Genomic DNA, 17,567 nt, shown 5'->3' on the forward strand with positions numbered 1-17,567 from the left:
TGAGAAGTGACTTTAGGTGTGATTTTGTCTCATCTCCTCATGTGACAGTTCGGAAACTGAGGCTCGTAGGAGTTGTCATCTCTGCCCTGAGGCCTCTCAAGAGCAGAGTCTTCTGGGCCTCCTGACGCTGCACTTCGCAGTGCTGTCCACCCCTGAGGTCTTGGATTCCTTCCAGCTTTATAATTACCTATAAAGTATAAATGGCCAGTGATGCTGACCAAGGGGTTTAAAATGCAGCAGAGTATAAGAGATTTTTAAAAGAGATGAAAGAAGCAGAATTCTTTTCCTGATCATATGCAGGTTTTTTTTATATGGTTTATTCAGTCAATTCTATTTAGAGTGCAGTTTTTAAATTGCTTTTGCTTTGAGCATCTATCCTGAATGTGCCTAAGGCGGGTGTTCACCGGAGGTGGCTGTCAGGCATGATTTGGGGTTACCAGTGAGTGGAAGACGCCCTTTCCCCATGCTTACAAGAAATAACTCCCCCTCCCCCAGCTCCAGCCCCAGCCACACCTGCAGCCACATGAAGCTAAGTAAGCCCCCTCCCTACATTGTTCCCTTGCGTGGCCTCTACATCCTGAGAACAGATTCCTTGGGAATAAGATCCCAGACAGCCAAGTACTTAGGTGTTCCAGATCGAAGAATGCTCCCCAAGGCTTTTGGCTGATGCTCTAGGCAAGAAAGTCAAAGTCTTGGAGGACCTTTTACCCAGACCTCCTTGGAGTCACAAAGAAGTGTCGAAGAACCTCCTCATGGTTGCCCCATATACAGTCTCATACTTTTTCTCTATTTTGTTCTCTTCCCCTCCCTGCCTTTGAGAGTTAAGAGTCAGTATATTCTGCATTCTTATTTGTAAGAAGTCTTTGTAGGAGAGGAACCCCGCCTCTGTGCACACTGACCAGGGTCTGACAGCTGTTGACACAGTCACAGCTTGAAGGCGGTGCCCGTATCCTCTGGCAGGCCTCCTCTCTAAGATGCTGCTCTGCAGTGCTCCTTGCTTGTCTCTGGAAGTAACAGTATGGAGTGTTTCACAGTGAACTCACTCCCAGGCTCAAGGTGAAGAGCAGAGCAAAATCTCAGACTTGGAACACAGAAATGGGGTGTCCTGACGAAACAGCAGAGGGAGGCTAAAGTACCTGTGGCTGTGAACTGTACAGATTTGAATTTTAGGGTTGGAAGGACCACTCAGAGAGAGAACATCATTTTTCTTTAGCTCCAGGCAGGATTCCCGCCAGAATGCGCTGCCCAGAGGAGCTGTGTTGTGCTCTGAGCCAGTGGTTCTCAAACGGTGGCCCTTGGGTCACATCTGTATCATCTAGAAACTTCTTGTTTAGTCACTCAGTCGTGTCTGACTCTTTACGACCCCATGGAATGTAGCCTCCCGGTCTCCTGTGTCTATGGGGTTTCCTAGGGGAGAATACTGGAGTGGGTTGGCATTTCCTTCTCCAGGAGATCTTCCCAATCCAGGCATCAAACCTAAGTTTTCTGCGGGAAGAGCTGCCACTCTAGGAGAACCTCCAGCAGGACCCAGAGTGAAGGTTTCTAGGTTTAGGTGGCAGGAAACCAGCACTGAGGTCATACAGCTGCTATCACTGAGCTTCAGTAAGTCCACGGGGCAGGACGGCTGCCCGCCTCCTCCTTTTTTTTATCTTGGCCGTGTATTAAGGTAGAATGCTCGTGTCCCTCACTGTCTTCATTATGTGCCAGAGAGACAGTGGAAGGTGATGACTGCCAGGCCGCGATGCTGGATAGCGGCCCCGAGCAGTTCTCCTGGATGTGGTCACCAGTCAGCTTCTCGGGGAGCTCAGCCTGGGTCCCTTCAGCATCTTTATCTCCTCCCTACTCACGGTCCCCCAAGTCACCTTACAGTGCACTCATGTCCCACAAGGATTTTGAGCTGGGCCACTTGGAGCTTGTACCTTTTCTCTTGACTCCAATCCCAATACCAAGCTAAAATATCCTGCACTGTCTCTTTCCGAAAGCAGGAGAGATTGAGGAGTCTCCTAGCTGAGTCTTGAAGCTCACATGAATGCAGGAGCTTGTATTTCCACAGAAGCAGTTTTGTTTCCTTTTACTTAGAAGTGCCACATAACTGCCAACAGAATGTCTCTTCTTGAGGGGTTCTGCTCTGGGTATCGAATGCATCTCGGTGTCTCCTAGTGACACCTACACTCAGGGTCATTGTACAAAATTCCGAGAGTAAGCAGCATCTGGATTTCTGATGGATGTGACTGTTGTAGAGCCTTCTTCCTCTGCACAGATTGATTTCATTTGAATTTCATTTCAGACTGCAGCCATTTGTATAATACTTATAAGAGCCAATTGTCCCTATAGCTTTGAGCCCAAAGTGAATGTCCAGATGTGTCTCTTCTGATTGCTTTCTCTATAGGCCTGCCAAAGGGAAAGAGCCCAGAGTTCATTGGCATAGGAGAGAAGTTATTTAATATTTATGAAGAGGGCCAGATGTTTAGGACATTTCACATCACATCGAGTTAGACACAGTCCTTCTCTTAGATAAACTCATTCTCGGGAAAATTCTGAGCCACCAGGCCATAGAAATGACAAATCACCAGACACTTCTCAGTTATATCGTGAAAGCACTTTTTCTTTAAAGGCTCCCTGTTGAAGGCAGGCCCCTATCATCCAGTTCTTCTGCAACCCCCCAGCTAACCCAAGGGGCTTGAGAGAAAGATGGGGCAGGTCATGGAGGTGATTTCGGTTAACCCGACTGTATAATTCTTTTCCTTCAGGGGGCAGCTTCACCAGCAGTGCTGCGAAAAATGGACTCTGGTTAATGATGAGACCCAAGCCAAGATGGCCCGCATGGCTGCTGCAGCTGCATGGGGTTTAGGTAAGGCTGCCCTGCCAGGCACCCAGTCATGGGGAGGACAGTGAGGCTGGGGGCTCGCCTCTGAGTAGCAAGGCACTGTGGCTACAGGCAGAGTGTCAGGTCTACAGAAGCATGAAGCCATTCATGTCCACTTCTGCCTCGTCTGTCTGTCCTATCTCATGGCTTTGCCTAACTTGATAGACATGCATAAAAATCTCTCTTCACAGGGAAGCCAGGGGAAACTGTGTGCCAGCATCAACACTTCACTTAGTGAAGTTTGTATTCTGGCTCCATTGTCATTAGCCTTTTTCTGCATTTCTGCTTTGCCTAGGGCCTCTGTGTCATGATCCAGTATGATTGCTAGAGTTCTACCAGCATGTTTTTACCCCACAGGAGTAATGAAAGAAGTCAGCTGTCTATCTCCTTGATTTCTTAATTTTATTGTAGAACTTTCCCAGCGATGATAAAAGTAAATAGTACAGTGAGTCCTTATATGCTGTTCACCTCCTCCAGCAGTTACAGACATGCTGATAGTCTTGTTTTCTCTCTTCTCCTCCTTGCTGCCCAATATTCACCCACCTTCCTCACTCCCTGAGTGTTCAAGCAGCGATTTCCTTTTAATCCTCACAGAAAAGTGTCATATTCTGATCTCGGCCCCCAGCAGAGAGGATTGCCCATGTCTGTCCCAGAAGTGCTCTTGGCAAGAGAGGGAGGATCCATGGGTGTCCCAGGTGGAAGCTGCACCTGTGGAGTCCAGAGGAAGGTTACATAACGTCCGCCTCCATCCCCACCCTCTGAGTCACAGAGCTCACATCCTCTCCTTTCATGAGCTCTGAGCTGGATCCAGAACATTTTTCAGAAATGAATTGCTTCCTGAGGAGTCACTGTTTGTTATTCACTTTTGCCCAGAGGCACAGAGAATGGATGCACCGATGGTCTGGAGTGAAAGGCAGGGAAAGGCCTCATAAAATCAGGGGCCCTGCAGCGTGCAACTAATGAAGCCACTGTCTTTTCTGCAGATGGTCTTAGAAATCCTGGCATTTGAGACATGCTCACCCCACCAGGGGAAGCGAATATCTGTTCCCACATGCCACCATTTCCCTAGCCTGCCGTGATACAAGACAACTGTGCTATGACCTAGCCCATCTTTCTGTTGTAACAAAGCCTCCTAAAATATTTATTGCCTCCTTTTGAGGCAGAGGTGCTGCCAGCATGAGACGAGTAAACTGTCTCATCCTGTCTCCTGTCCAGATAATGGCCCATATCAGTTGTTTGCGGGAAAATGTAATTTCCAAGGTATCACTGAACTGTGAGATGCTTCACTGGTAGGGGAAAGGTTCTTGGTCTCACTGAGAGAGTCCCAGGCAAGTTCTCTAGGTTAATGAGGTGCTACACTCCCCCTCCTGACTTATGGGCGCATACTCACGTGGCTCCTTCCATCTCTCATGAAACTAACTCCCAGGGGCAGCCATGAAGGCCTGTGTTTGGATGACAGCTATGCCATTGTTAAATTGGCTTGTTCAGCCTCACAGAGTATAGAGGCTCTCTGCAGGATTATGATACATCAGCCTCAAGATTGTCTTATTTGAACCCCAAGCTAAATGCAAGTAACAGTGACAAGGCCTATTTGATATATTGCCTTTAGCCCAGCAAGCTGACCACTCTGATGTTTTCTCTGTGTATGTGTGTGTGTGTGCACATGTAGGTCAGTGGGACAGCATGGAAGAGTACACCTGTATGATCCCTCGGGACACCCACGACGGGGCATTTTATAGAGCCGTGCTGGCGCTGCATCAGGACCTCTTCTCCTTGGCACAACAGGTAAAAATCTACGTGTAACCAGAACCTTCCAGCATGAAATGATAATCACGGGTGCCCAATCAGCTCCTAGGGAGAGGGCACCTGTGTAAACAGGCTCTGGCGTTTGACTCTGTGGGCTCGCTACAATGGCTTAGGAGCCTAAGACTCAGTGAGAAGACAACTCCTAGCATGTCAGCCACTTTCTGCTCTGAGAAGGACACCTGTTCTGGAAGTTACCATGTAGATTGCTTTTGGAGTTGGCTTCTTGGGTCATCGTGGCCTCCTTTTTACCATGTTGCTTTAGTGTTCCCTATGGTGGAGAGAAACTGTCCGCTAAAGGAGGATTCAGAGAGCAGCGCGCCCCTTGAGGCAGATATCCCACCTCTCTGGCTGTGAAGGCATGTCACACACTGGTCACCTTCTAGGGAAGCCAGCACTTTATTTGGAAATCCTCTGCTGTCTGGCAGACTAAAATAATGAGGTGATCACACCCACCCTGTCGGGCACCAGACTGTCTTAGGTGAGGTGCTTGGGTGAATGACCTGAGCGCTTCAGGACGGGCACATAGTCATTAACCTGAAACGTTCAAGAAAGGAAGAGCTCGCCATGCTGGGGTTTTAACTGATGAAACAGAGAAGCCTCAGACTGCAGTCCTGTGAGCTCTGGGTTACACGATGTGAAAGCTGAGCCCTGGGCCATTCACGTTTCAGACACAAAAGCTCCCATTTACATGGAGACAATCGGGCATTTTTCTGCCAGTTTCAGAGACCCTCTCTTAGGAGGACAAGGTGCTTAAAAGCAGGTGGGCCATTTGAGTGCTTTCACGGTCTGTTCTTACCAACATGCCCAGCAAGGAGAAGTTGAAAGCAGATTGGTCCACAGGCTCTCCTCTTGAGATGCGAGAGCACAGTGATTCTGTTTCTAAGCACACATCTCCCTTCCTTTGTCACCCAAGCTCTAAGACGGTGAACTTTTGGCTGCCATACATTTCTGTCTTTTCTGAGAAAACAGAATGCTTTTATCTGGGCTTTCAAATCAGGTAAAAGGTTTCCTCCCTTCTTCAGTGAGCTTTTCTCTTCATCACTGGGATTTCAGTGAGACAGGGAATTTGTGAGTCTGGCGGGGAAGCCCAAAAGTCACAGGTGTTCCCCTCAGCTCCCAAGCCTGTAGCTCCATTCCTGTCCTTCTCTCGTTCTCTTCCAGTGCATCGACAAAGCCCGGGACCTACTGGACGCGGAGTTAACGGCAATGGCAGGAGAGAGCTACAGCCGGGCCTATGGGGTGAGTGTGGACCGCCTGCGCAGTGCCAGGTTTCCGGCTCAGTTCAGTCCTTTTTGCAGAGTGGGCTCATGAGGACACACAGGCTGCTGGGAGTGTGCCTATGGGACCAGAAGGAATGACTGAAATGAAGCCTGGCTTTCAGATTGTTCATGCTGTATTAAGTTGGAATGTGATTTGCTTCCATCAGGCCATGGTTTCTTGCCACATGCTGTCCGAGCTGGAGGAGGTTATTCAGTACAAACTTGTCCCTGAGCGACGGGAGATCATCCGCCAGATCTGGTGGGAGAGACTGCAGGTGAGCCTGGTGGAAAGCCCTGTGCCACCCTCCCCACTCCTCCGTCCCCTGCTGGCATCCGCTCCCTGCCTCCTCACTGAGGCCTGGTGTGCATTCAGAGCATAACACCCACAGGCTTTTCACCTGAGCCTTTAGCTGTGAGAGAATGACCACTTTTCCAGCCTCATTTTACCCTTCTCGGGGGATAAAAGAAAATAATCTTTTTTTTTGTCCATGCCCTGCACCTTGCAGCTTGTTAGTTCCCCAACCAGAGATCGAACCCATGCCCCCTGCAGTGGAAGCATGGAGTCCTAATCTAACTGGACCACCAGGAAATTCTTAAAAGGAAAATATTCTAAATAAGTGACACTATGGCCAGCCAGCTGAGAATCTTGACCTCAAAATCAGTGGTTCTCAACTTCAGCTACGTGATAGAATGACCTGGTATTACGTGCTAAGTTATTTCAGTCATGTCCAACTCTTTTCAACCCTATGGACCATAGCCCTCCAGGCTCCTCTGTCCATGGGATTCTCCAAGCAAGAATACTGGAATAGGTTGCCATGCCCTCCTCCAGGGGATCTTCCCCACCCAGGGATTGCACCCAGGTCTCTTATTAAGTCTCCTGAATTGGTAGTCGGGTTCACTTGCACCACCTGAAAGACCCAGAATGACCTGGAGAGCTTTTAAAAATTGAAATACCTAGGCCACATCAGACCAAATCAACAAAAGTCCTGGGGATAGACCCAGGATCGGTATCTTTCCAGCCTTCCCAGATAATTCCAGGATGTGGCTGATGCTGAGACCCACTGCTTTAAATCCGCTTGCTGGCCACCATCATCTAGCCCTTTCAGTGGGGAGGCCTGATGTTTTCATTTACTGACTTCGGTTTACAGTTCCTCAGGTCTTAGTCATGCCATAATCTCTGCAAACTTTTTTCCACTGAAGTTTCCCCTCATCAAGAGACTAGTCCAAATTCTCCATTAGTATTCACATTGTACATTCTGATCATTTTAGCATGAGGAGCTGTCAGTTCCCAACCCGGGAGTCAGGAGTCTCAAGTGTTCTTAGAAAGGATAGTTCTCCTGTCCCCTGAGGAGACAGAAGGGGAAGTTCATTGGCAAAGCCTTCACTGCTCCAGAAGCCACTTGTCCCCCTGCTCATCATAATCAACGCCCCTCGATTGTCAGTGGTTTCCTCTTGATCCAATCCACAGTTAATTCCAAATTGTGTCCCCAGACCAGTCGAGGTTTGTGCTTCCAGCTTTTCAGCAGGCTGTGACAGAGCCTTCTGACTCCAAGTTGCATTCCTGTCTGTGGAGTTCCAGGCACATTCCTCTGGAAAGAAAAGGAGTGGGGCAGAGGCTCGCCCATGAGCATAGTCATTTATGCTCTGAAATGAGCACATGCAGTTCCTTCCCATGTTTTATTAGCAATTATGAAATGTCCAGTGAATGTTTTGGTGGAAAATTGACTACTGAACCCCAGAAGAGAATTCCACAAAGCCAGAATTTCCCGCTTGTCCACACCCTCGTTTTTGTTTTTTTTTTTAGTGCCTGTAATGGGGTGAAGAGTTTCCAAATCAGAGATCTGATGAATCTTCTGCCCTTCTAACAAGTGGGACTTTGGCCAGACAGAGACTTGGAAGGGGGTGGACTAGACGAGTCTCAGAGAGGGGAGACCCATGTTTGACTTTACTGTGTCCATGATACCATCATCATCTTAGGCCTTCGTGACCTTCCTACCTTGAGACACAAGACACTTTTTGCTTTCCAGAGCCAAGGGATTTCAGCTTGTGGAAGAAGCTGGCAGATGAGAAGTCACCAGAACAGTCACTCAGTGTACTTTGTTCTGTTTTTCTAACTTTCCAAATCATTGTTGTTAATGGATGAAAGATGATGGTCCAAAGGCTAAAAATACAGTGTTAACTTTGTGGTAGTAATTTGGCTCTTGTGGATGGGTTGCTGTCTGAACACTCAACCAACTGCTTAGGCTGGAAGACTGCCATTTTGTGATCCATTCAGCTGAACTCCCCAGCCGGTAGCTCCCATGGGACAGTATGAGAGGTCAGCCTTACTTGCGTTGGGTTCTTTCCTTGCCTTGGGTTCTTTTTTCAGACTCAGACTGTGTCCTGTCATGTTTAAAAGCCTGTAACCGGACTTCCTTGGTGGCTCAGTGGTAAAGAATCTGCCTGCCAATGCAGGAGACAGGTTCAATCCCTGGTCTGGGAAGATCCCACATGCTGTGGAGCAATTAAACCCATTTGCTGCAACTATTCAGCTGGGAACCACAACTGTGGAGTCCCCATGTCACAACTACTAAGGCCTGCTTGCCCTTGAGCCCATACTTCACAACAAGAGAAGCCATTGCAATGAAGAGTAGCCCCTGCCCACTGCAACTAGAGAAAAGCCTGCACAGCAACGAAGACCCAGCACAGCCAGAAATAAATAAATAAAAATTATTTTTAAAAAGTTATTTTAAAGTCTTCAACCATTGTTGCTAGACTTTTAGACCTACCTCCATGGAAGACAGCTTGTTTGGTTTCATGGAATTCTCTGATGAATTGCTAGATCTCAGAAACCCGTTCCCCTGGTGTTCGTCTCTGCATCTGATTTCTTATCAGGAAGATGGAGGAGGAGAGGCTCACTGTGTTCTCAACAATCTTTTGATATAAAATTAACTTGGCCCTTTGATAGTGATTAGTTAACTTTTTAATTTAAAAGAATTTATACGTGTGAATGAATGAGGTCTTTTCCCTTCTGTGTATGGTTTTTGATCTGAGATATTTTAAAAAAAAAAAATGAAGAGGAAAGACAAGGCCAAGATCTGAGTGCAAGTTTAGGCTCTAATAACTTCAGGAATATAAACGCCACCAACTTACAAATAACATCAGTTGAAACTTTATTTAAACTTTTTTTTATACTTAAGTAGTTTTTAAAATTTTGAATGCTTCATCTTTTTGGAGCATTCTCCAAAAAGCATGCTCCATCCATAATTTTTGTCAGTGATAGTCATCTTCAACCAGAAAGACTGAAGCAAAAAAAGTTAAAAATACATTATTTACAATCCAGAAAAGAAATTTAAATAATTTAGTTCATTTAAACTTCACCATAGCCCCATGAAGTTGGTACCATTTTGATCCCATTTTACAGATCAGTCACAGAGAGGTTAAGTAACTTATCTAGAGTCACAATAAGTAGTAAGTGAATGGGCCATGATTCAGGCTCCAGAGGCCTTGCTCTGTAGCTTCTCGAATTTTGAAAAGTTCCTAAGAGGCATTCACTCACAGTACCCTTTTCTTGAGAAACATGAGATTATAAAAATGAATCTTTTTTTTGTTTCGGGGTTGGTTTCACTGTTACCTGTGAGCGGGTATAAGATACAGCTGAGCATATATCTAATCCTCACTTCTGAACATTCCAGGGCTGCCAGCGTATCGTGGAGGACTGGCAGAAAATCCTCATGGTGCGGTCACTAGTCGTCAGCCCTCACGAGGACATGAGGACCTGGCTCAAGTACGCAAGCCTGTGTGGCAAGAGTGGCAGGCTGGTGAGTGTCCTGCCCCCTCGGTGGGGTGGGGGCTGAGGAGGGAACGCTGCTTCTGGTCCAGTTCTGTGTCTAACCTGACCTCTTGTCTTGAAGGCGCTTGCTCACAAAACCTTAGTGCTGCTCCTGGGAGTTGATCCATCGCGGCAACTTGACCATCCTCTGCCAACAGTTCACCCCCAGGTGACCTACGCCTACATGAAAAATATGTGGAAGAGTGCCCGCAAGGTCTGTACCTGACTGCAGCAGTAGACCACATTTCTCTAGAACACTCGCCTAGTCTGCTTCTCACTGCCTTCTCCAGGCCAGAAAGGAGACAGTGTCCAAACCGCCATGTCAGGGAGTTCGCTTCTGTGGGGAGGCTATTTGGCCAGATTTCAAAAAGTGAATCACATTTGAGAAGATGCATGTATACTCATGGATCAAACCAATGCATGTAATCACAGTTCTTTTTATGAGCAGCTAGACTGTGCTGCAACAGAAAAAGCACAGTTTCTGGGTTGTGTTTTGTTTTTTTCCTAAGAGAAGTACCCAAAAAAGCAGTGTGTTTATGAAAACACAGACTGAAGCTTTCGTAAGACCAACTTGGTTTTTCAGACTTCTTGTCTCCTCTCCTCTCATCAGTTTGGATTCACAAGCAGCAACACCCAGGGTATAATGCTAGAAACAGTGGGGAAAGTCATCTTGAAGCCAGTGTGGTATTCCTCTGACTTTATTTACAGACAGGTCCTTGGGAAATAGATGTGACTTCTGGTGGGATTTTTTTCTATTTTGTTTTAAAAAACAATCTCCCTGGCTGATGGTGGTGATTGACCCAAAGTAGGTCCTGGAGGCACCGTCAGCACCTGCTTTGGCTCATCGTCGTCCTCCTAAGGAAACAGGAGGGAGTCCCAGCTGTCTTCTCCCTCTTGTGCCCACAGTGTCCCTGAGGTGAGGAAGGAACACACAGCAGCCACTGAAGCCATGGCTGTGGGAGATGTGAGAGAAGAGCAGTCAAGTCTGGGCTAAAGGCTCACTTGGGAGATCCTTGGACTGTGGCTGGGAGTTGACCTCTTCTGTGGGTGCTGGGTTCTGTGACTCGGAATGCCCCCCAGGGTGGGAGCCACAGCCGTGCACCTGGGTCCTGGGTCTTTGGGGCATACTTCAAAAGGAATGGCCCAAGTGTCCTTCTCCAAATGTGCAGTTTAAGGTTTTTCTCTTTTGTTGTTTGGGAGGGCATGTTTGTTTAGTCTCTGTTTAGTGCATCTCCCAAGCCAGAGCACTTCTGATTCAAAGCCTGCTCTTCCTCCAGGCAAATGAGAAAAACAGAAGGTGTTGGATCTGAATGTAGTCTGGTTTCCTTCCTATGTGTAGCCTCCAAGTCTTTGAATGTCTTGCCGAAGGCAGGCATAAGGAGTATCTTGGCTAATATCTCAACCACGGAGTGGCTTCTTTCAACATAGGACTACAGCCCAACTTCACAGATTATGGCCTTTTCTTAAGAGCCCACATTTTGGAGGCAGACCACAAAACCACATGGATTAAAGATTTAGAAATCAATTTAAAATTAGGTAGGTTCTTGAACTTCAAGCCTGGAGCTAGAGATGCCACATCTTCATAAGAGTTCAGGAGCTACCCTAAGAAGACTGACTATTAATACTAACTGTGCCGTTGAACAAGCCACTTTACTTCTCTGAGTGTTATGTTCTTCCTCTGTAAATAAGGACTGCCTCAGTCAGGTGGACATGGGGAAAAGCAGGTCCCCTTCTGCAGGAAAACATCAGGCAGTAGGTGTATGGCCAGTGTTCTTTTAGAAGAGACAGTTCACAGAATCTAGAGACAGTCTGGTTCCTTCTGTGAAACATCACTAAGCCAAGAACCTAGTTCTTGCCCACAAGCTCCCAGGCAGTCAAGAGCCAGAAGAGTCTGCCCAGCTTACACTCAGCCTAAGAGAAGCCCTGTCCTCCAAGTGAGTGACCTATCTGTAAGAGAGAAAGAATCATTTTTCCCCCTCCTCATTTCCTAGAGATGGAGAAAAGGTTTTTTAACTTGTTTTTTTAATAATTATTTACTTATTTATGGCTGTTCTGGGTCTTTGTTCCTGCATGGGCTTTTTTCTAGTTTCAGCATGTAAGGGCCACTCTTCATTGTGCAAGGTTCTCTTTGCAGTGTTTCTCATATTGCAGAGCACAGGTTCTAGGACTCACCGGCTTCAGTAGCTGTGGTGTGTGGACTCAGTAGTTGCAGCTCCCAGGCTCTGGAGCACAGGCCGAGTAGTTCTTGTGTGTGGGCCTAGTTGCTCGCAGCATGTGGGATGTTCCCAGACCAGGGATCAAACCCACATCTTTTGCATTGTAGGCAGATTCTTTATCAGCTGAGCCACCAGGGAAGACCCAGAGTTATCCTCCACCTTTGTCATGAGAGGTCAATTCTCTTTTCTCTTCCTAATCAGATTTAAGTCTAGTCAGTATAGTTCCCATAGAAGAAAAACTGAAAGAATACTTACCACTTCCCAGGTGTGGGAGGGTAATATAATTCATTTTTCAAAGCCAATGGTGAGGAATGAAACTAAAGGCAGATGTGAGGGAGACAGGTGTCTTGTTAAGTGTTAGAACATGTGTGTGTCTGCCCTGTCCTCATGCGTGGATTAGTTCCCTGGTAAATTGTTGACATGTCATTTTTCTTCTGGGTGAAACCCTCTGTCTCTTGATGCCAATTAATTAATTAATTCCTTATATATTAAAATTATCTGAGGTTGGTTCTGGCCCCCAAGCAAGGGAATTTCATTTTCCTTCGGAGCTATCATTACTAACATGTTTCCCCTTTTAAAAAAGAAAGAAAAACTTATATAATTTATAAGGAGATCGTTTTGACCTTATTTATTTGAAGTGTTGGGTTTTCCTCTCCTTTTCTGTAGCAGAAAACACACATTCTCTTTCATTTTCTGTCCCATGCCATTTCCCCTCTCTGTGTCAATGGATTGGATTCCACTGTTTTTCCCATTTGTGCTTCTCATGTCTGTGTGCTCTGTCTGTCTTCATCCTTGAAGCCCTTTGAAGAGTTTGGACTCCATTTATCATGATGCTAGTGCGTGTGGACATGGCAGGTTTATACAAGCGGCTTGTAACTGACTCCCAGACCTCTGACTCTGGCTTCCCTAGTTCCACTATCTGTTACTAACCCAGATGCCTCCTGCTCACTTTGTATAAAATCATGTAAAGAGATGGAACTGCTTGAGGACCCTCTGAAGTCTTTGCTTCTTAGCCAACCTGTTCAAACAAAGGCTTTGCTAGTGTCTTCCCCACTCCATTTCGATGTATGAGGGGCCTCATCCCATCTCTGTGTTCTTATTTGGGTACTGAAGGTCCTATCAGATCTTTTTAATGTATTTTATTGAAATATAGTTGATTTACAAGGTTGTATAATTTCTGCTATATGGCAGTGATTTAGACGTGTGTGTGTATATACACCAGGCACACTGTTTTTTATATTCTTTTCCACTGTGGTTTGTCCCCGGATCTATTAGATTTTTTACACTGTAATTTTTCCTGTGCTAGTGTCCAAGGTACACAGTGTCTTAAACAAATACTAAGGGTTCACTAGCCTGAAACAACTCCCAAGAAGTCTGATTTCCCCCAGGGCAATATATTGATAGTGAATTAAGCAGTGGTTTCCGATTACTTCATATGGATTGTTATTTGGGGAAGTTGGGCAAGTAGCTTTTCTAAGGCTTGTTAAACTAGTAATTGCAGTTGGCCAAGGAGAGTTACTCCTTGAGTTGAAAAAATAAGAATCCTCTTGACAAATGCAGCCATCTCTCGCCATCATGCCCTGGCGCCCTGTCCTACCCCCATGCTCTGAGGTGTTCTTTGGGAGAGGGTGAGTGGCAGTTCCTTTCCCCTGGTGTTGGGCCAGACAAGTGACTCTCTGCGCCTGTGTCTACTACAGATTGACGCCTTCCAGCACATGCAGCACTTTGTTCAGACCATGCAGCAGCAAGCCCAGCACGCCATCGCCACCGAGGACCAGCAGCACAAGCAGGAGCTGCACAAGCTCATGGCCCGGTGAGCTCCCTACGGTCAAGCCTATCACACCCAAGCCCTGCCCCATCAGCAGCCTCTGCCCCATGTGCATGTTCAGGGCTCCCAGAGCAGCCAGTTGCTTGCATCTTTCTCACCTTTTCCAGGAGGGGCCCAGGCAGCTGTTGAATCATGCTGCTCCACAGTCTCTGCCACTTATTTCCCCAGGATCCAATAGCCCAGGAGCACCCGTGTGTTGTTCTCCTGGTGTCCAGCGTCAGAGTTAAGACTCCTCACTTTCAAATGCTGCTGGTTTAATGTGTGACTTTAGATAATCTCTCTGCGCCTCAGTTTCCTCATTATCTAAAAAGGGGATAGTAAGAGTTCCTTTTCCCTAGGGTGGAACAGGATGGTGTGAGGATTAGTGGAAAGAAAATGTCAAGGACTTGGAGCAGTACCTGGAACAGAGTAGCAATCAGTGAACTTTAGCTGTTAATTTCATCATAGAAAGAAGGAAGGAGGACGTTGCTGGCAATCCGGTGGTCAAGACTCCATGCTTCTACTGCAGGGACCTTGGGTTCCTTTCCTGATGAAGGAACTAAGATCCCTGCATGTAGCGTAGCACAGCCAGAAAATAAGGGAGAAGTCATAAAGCAATCAATAAGAAAATTTACTGTCAGCAGCTGCCACTCACCGAAATGAATTTGGGGAAGCCAGGTCCATTCATCCTCAGTATGCCAGTTACCTGGTTTATGTTAGCATTGAAAGAGAGCAAGAAGAAACCATCCCTTAAAAAATTGGTGCAAAAAAAAAAAAAAATTGGTGCCCAAATTCTGTCTGTTTCCCTCCAGGTGGCTGAAAATCCAGGTGGTTCAATCGTGTTGCCTCCCTAGACTAGGAGTCAACCGTAGGAAGGCCGTTGTGCTCCCGGGATGTCGTCATCCTCGGCAGGGCTCTTCTGAGGAGGGAGCAACACAGGGTTTGTTTCTCTGTTTTCAGATGTTTCCTGAAACTTGGGGAGTGGCAGCTGAACCTACAGGGTATCAACGAGAGCACGATCCCCAAAGTCCTACAGTACTACAGCGCTGCCACGGAGCATGACCGCAGCTGGTACAAGGTAACTGGAGACGGGGGTGAGCCGGGCTTCCCGCCGCTGCCTCCAGATGCCGGCCAGTGCTCGTGCATCACTGCAGAGCCTCGGTGGCCTGGTCTGGTACCGTGAGTTTGATTCTTTGAGTGCCACGATCTAGTCAGAGGTCTAACTGATACAGAAAGATTGAGAGATTCTTTCACTTGAAAAAGCATTATTACACCATGAGTGTGTACATGGCTGTGGAGATGTTGTCGTCTTTTTATTCTTTTTTTAATGGGAATATAGTTGCTTCACAGTGTTATATTAGTTTCTGTGTACACTGAAGTGAATCAGCTATGTGTGTACATACATCCCCTTCCTGTTGGACCTCCTCTCACCCCCTCCCCTTATAGGTCATCACAGAGAACTGAGCTGAGCTCCCTGCCCACTAACTAGCTATCAGTTTTATACACGTAGTGTGTGTATCTAGTGTATGTATGTATGTATGTCTCCCAATTAGTCCCACCCTCCCCTAATCACCTGTGCCCTCCTGACCACTCTCTGCATCTACGTCTTTCTTCCTGCCCTGCAAATAGGTTCATCTGTACCATTTTTCTAGATTCTACATATATGTGTTAACATGCAGTGTGTTTTTCTGACTTACTTCACTCTGTGTGATGGACTCTGGGTCCATTCACATGTTTACATATGACCCGATGTTGTTCCTTTTTATAGCTGAGTAATATTCCGTTGTATATATGTGCCACATCCTCTTTATCCATTCATCTGTCGATGAGCATTTAGATTGTTTCCATGTCTTGGCTATTGTAAATATTGCTGCAGTAAACATTGAGGTACATATCTCTTTTTGAATTATGATTTTCTCAGGGTATATGCCCAATCGTGGGATTACTGGGTCCTGTGGTAGTTCTTATGGTAGTTCTATTAAGTTTTTAAGGAACCACCATAGTCTTCTCCCTAGTGGTTCTATCAGTTTACATTCTCACCAGCAGCACAAGAAGGTTCCCTTTTCTTCATACCCTCTCCAGTCTTACAGAGTCTTAGCAGCTCGTTTTCCTAGAGCATCTGGACACACAGTTAGTCTCTGGAACTTTATCTTCCCTTGTAGTCTCTGGAACTTTATCTTCCCTTGGGTCATCTGTTCCTTCCCAGCTTCTTTATGGTTTCCATCCCTGCCTGCTCCTCATCTAAGAACTGAACTTTCTGTTTCTGTTGGAAAGCTCTGAGTAACATCCTGTTATATCTTAGGAAATTTTCAAGAAGATAAAGAAAACTAGAAAATGTATAAAAGCTTGACTGGTAGAGGAATAAATCTTGGAAGTACACACCTCTGGTGAGAGCATGCTTTCTCATATTTTTTTTATATCTTTTCTGAGGGGCCGCCTGGTTAGACTATCTGTGAGGCAGATGTCATCCACTCCTTTCCGGTGTCTCTTTAACCTGTTGATACTCTGGGAATGAATCCTTCTGGGATCAAAACCTACATCTGAAGGCCCCAGAAACATCTACAGTAAAATTCTTGGCCTGCTTTAAGCATGTATCAGTCTGATCTGAAAAATGCCCATTTTGTGAAAGCAGCAGTAATTATTATCTCTAGGACAGCTTCAGTCCAAGACTGGAAGAATATGTCCAGTGAACACTTGACCAGTTAGAGCCTTACAAATTAGAACTGTGTCCTAACCAGGTTACTCTCCTTCATTCAACTTTTCTGAAAGAAAGAAATCAAAGGAGAAAAAAAAAAACTGGCTTTAGTCTGGGCCTGTTGAGTCTGTGCTGTCATCTCCCGTCAGTGGTGCATGTTAGTCCCACGTGCCTGTAGGACTCCTGTCTTGTTTGCTGTGACCCCCAGCTCACTGTACATATACAGGTATTTGTGGATTAAATGAAGGTATGGGAAAGCTGAGCCTGGGTCATTGTAGGATTGTTATTCATCAAGTAAAAGTTGATTGTGATTCATCTACTCTGCTTAGCTGGGGAAATGGACACTTCTATGTTAAAGCAAGCTTTTTAGCAAGGGATTCAAAGAAATTTACCAGTTATCCAGAAAGTTCCAACTATGAATGGATTATTTAATGTCTTGCTATCACTGCAAATTTACAAGGTCCCAAATAAAATTCTTCCTCATACCTTGTGCACCAGGCAATGCTGTCTCAAAGCATTACTACAGCTCAAACCCTCAGAGGTGTGAGTAGTTAGCACCAAAGGCTTCTCTGGGTGGCAGTCACTGACCACTGATCTCTGACAGGCCCTCAGCCAGGTGTGAGGGACAAACAGTGAGTCGCCGCCCTCCATGGCTGGCCTGTGTGCCCCCTTTCCCACTGTCCTCTGCCTGGTTAAGACCCCCACCTTCACTCTCTGAACTTCTGCTCTCCTCCATAATCTGTTTTGTATCTGCTGCCAAAGGACTCTTTCAAACCCATCTCTCTTTCTTTTTTTTTTTTTTTTTTTGGCAGAGCCACACTTTGTAGGATCTTAGTTCCCTGACCAGGGACTGAACTCAGGCCCTAGCAGTGAAAGCACCGAGTCCTAATCACTGGACCACTAGGGAATTCCCTTAACCTATCTTTTTTTTTTTTTAAACTGTACTTATTTGTTTTTGGCTGTGCTGGTTCTTGTTTGTTTTTCTCTAATTGCAGCAGGTGGGGGCTGCTCTCTGTTGTGGTGCACAGGCTCCTCGTTGCAGTGGCTTCTCTTGTTGCGGAGCACAGGCTCTGTGGGGCATTGACTTCAGTAGTTGCAGATCCCTGC

The 17,567-nt window shown here is 46.3% G+C and overlaps 1 protein-coding gene across 2 annotated transcripts in view; it reads left to right on the forward strand.

Annotated features, from left to right (window-relative positions):
* MTOR (mechanistic target of rapamycin kinase) overlaps nt 1–17,567 on the forward strand; it is a 120,922-nt gene that overhangs the window by 84,737 nt on the left and 18,618 nt on the right. For both annotated transcript variants that reach the window (XM_065935765.1, XM_065935766.1), the window contains 8 exons: nt 2,751–2,851; nt 4,536–4,651; nt 5,834–5,911; nt 6,099–6,206; nt 9,606–9,731; nt 9,825–9,956; nt 13,656–13,771; nt 14,726–14,843. In XM_065935765.1, coding sequence (XP_065791837.1) covers nt 2,751–2,851; nt 4,536–4,651; nt 5,834–5,911; nt 6,099–6,206; nt 9,606–9,731; nt 9,825–9,956; nt 13,656–13,771; nt 14,726–14,843 — 895 coding nt within the window. The remainder of the gene's footprint in view (nt 1–2,750; nt 2,852–4,535; nt 4,652–5,833; nt 5,912–6,098; nt 6,207–9,605; nt 9,732–9,824; nt 9,957–13,655; nt 13,772–14,725; nt 14,844–17,567) is intronic.

This window comes from Muntiacus reevesi, chromosome 5, assembly GCF_963930625.1.
Source record: "Muntiacus reevesi chromosome 5, mMunRee1.1, whole genome shotgun sequence".
Lineage (NCBI taxonomy): Eukaryota > Metazoa > Chordata > Mammalia > Artiodactyla > Cervidae > Muntiacus > Muntiacus reevesi.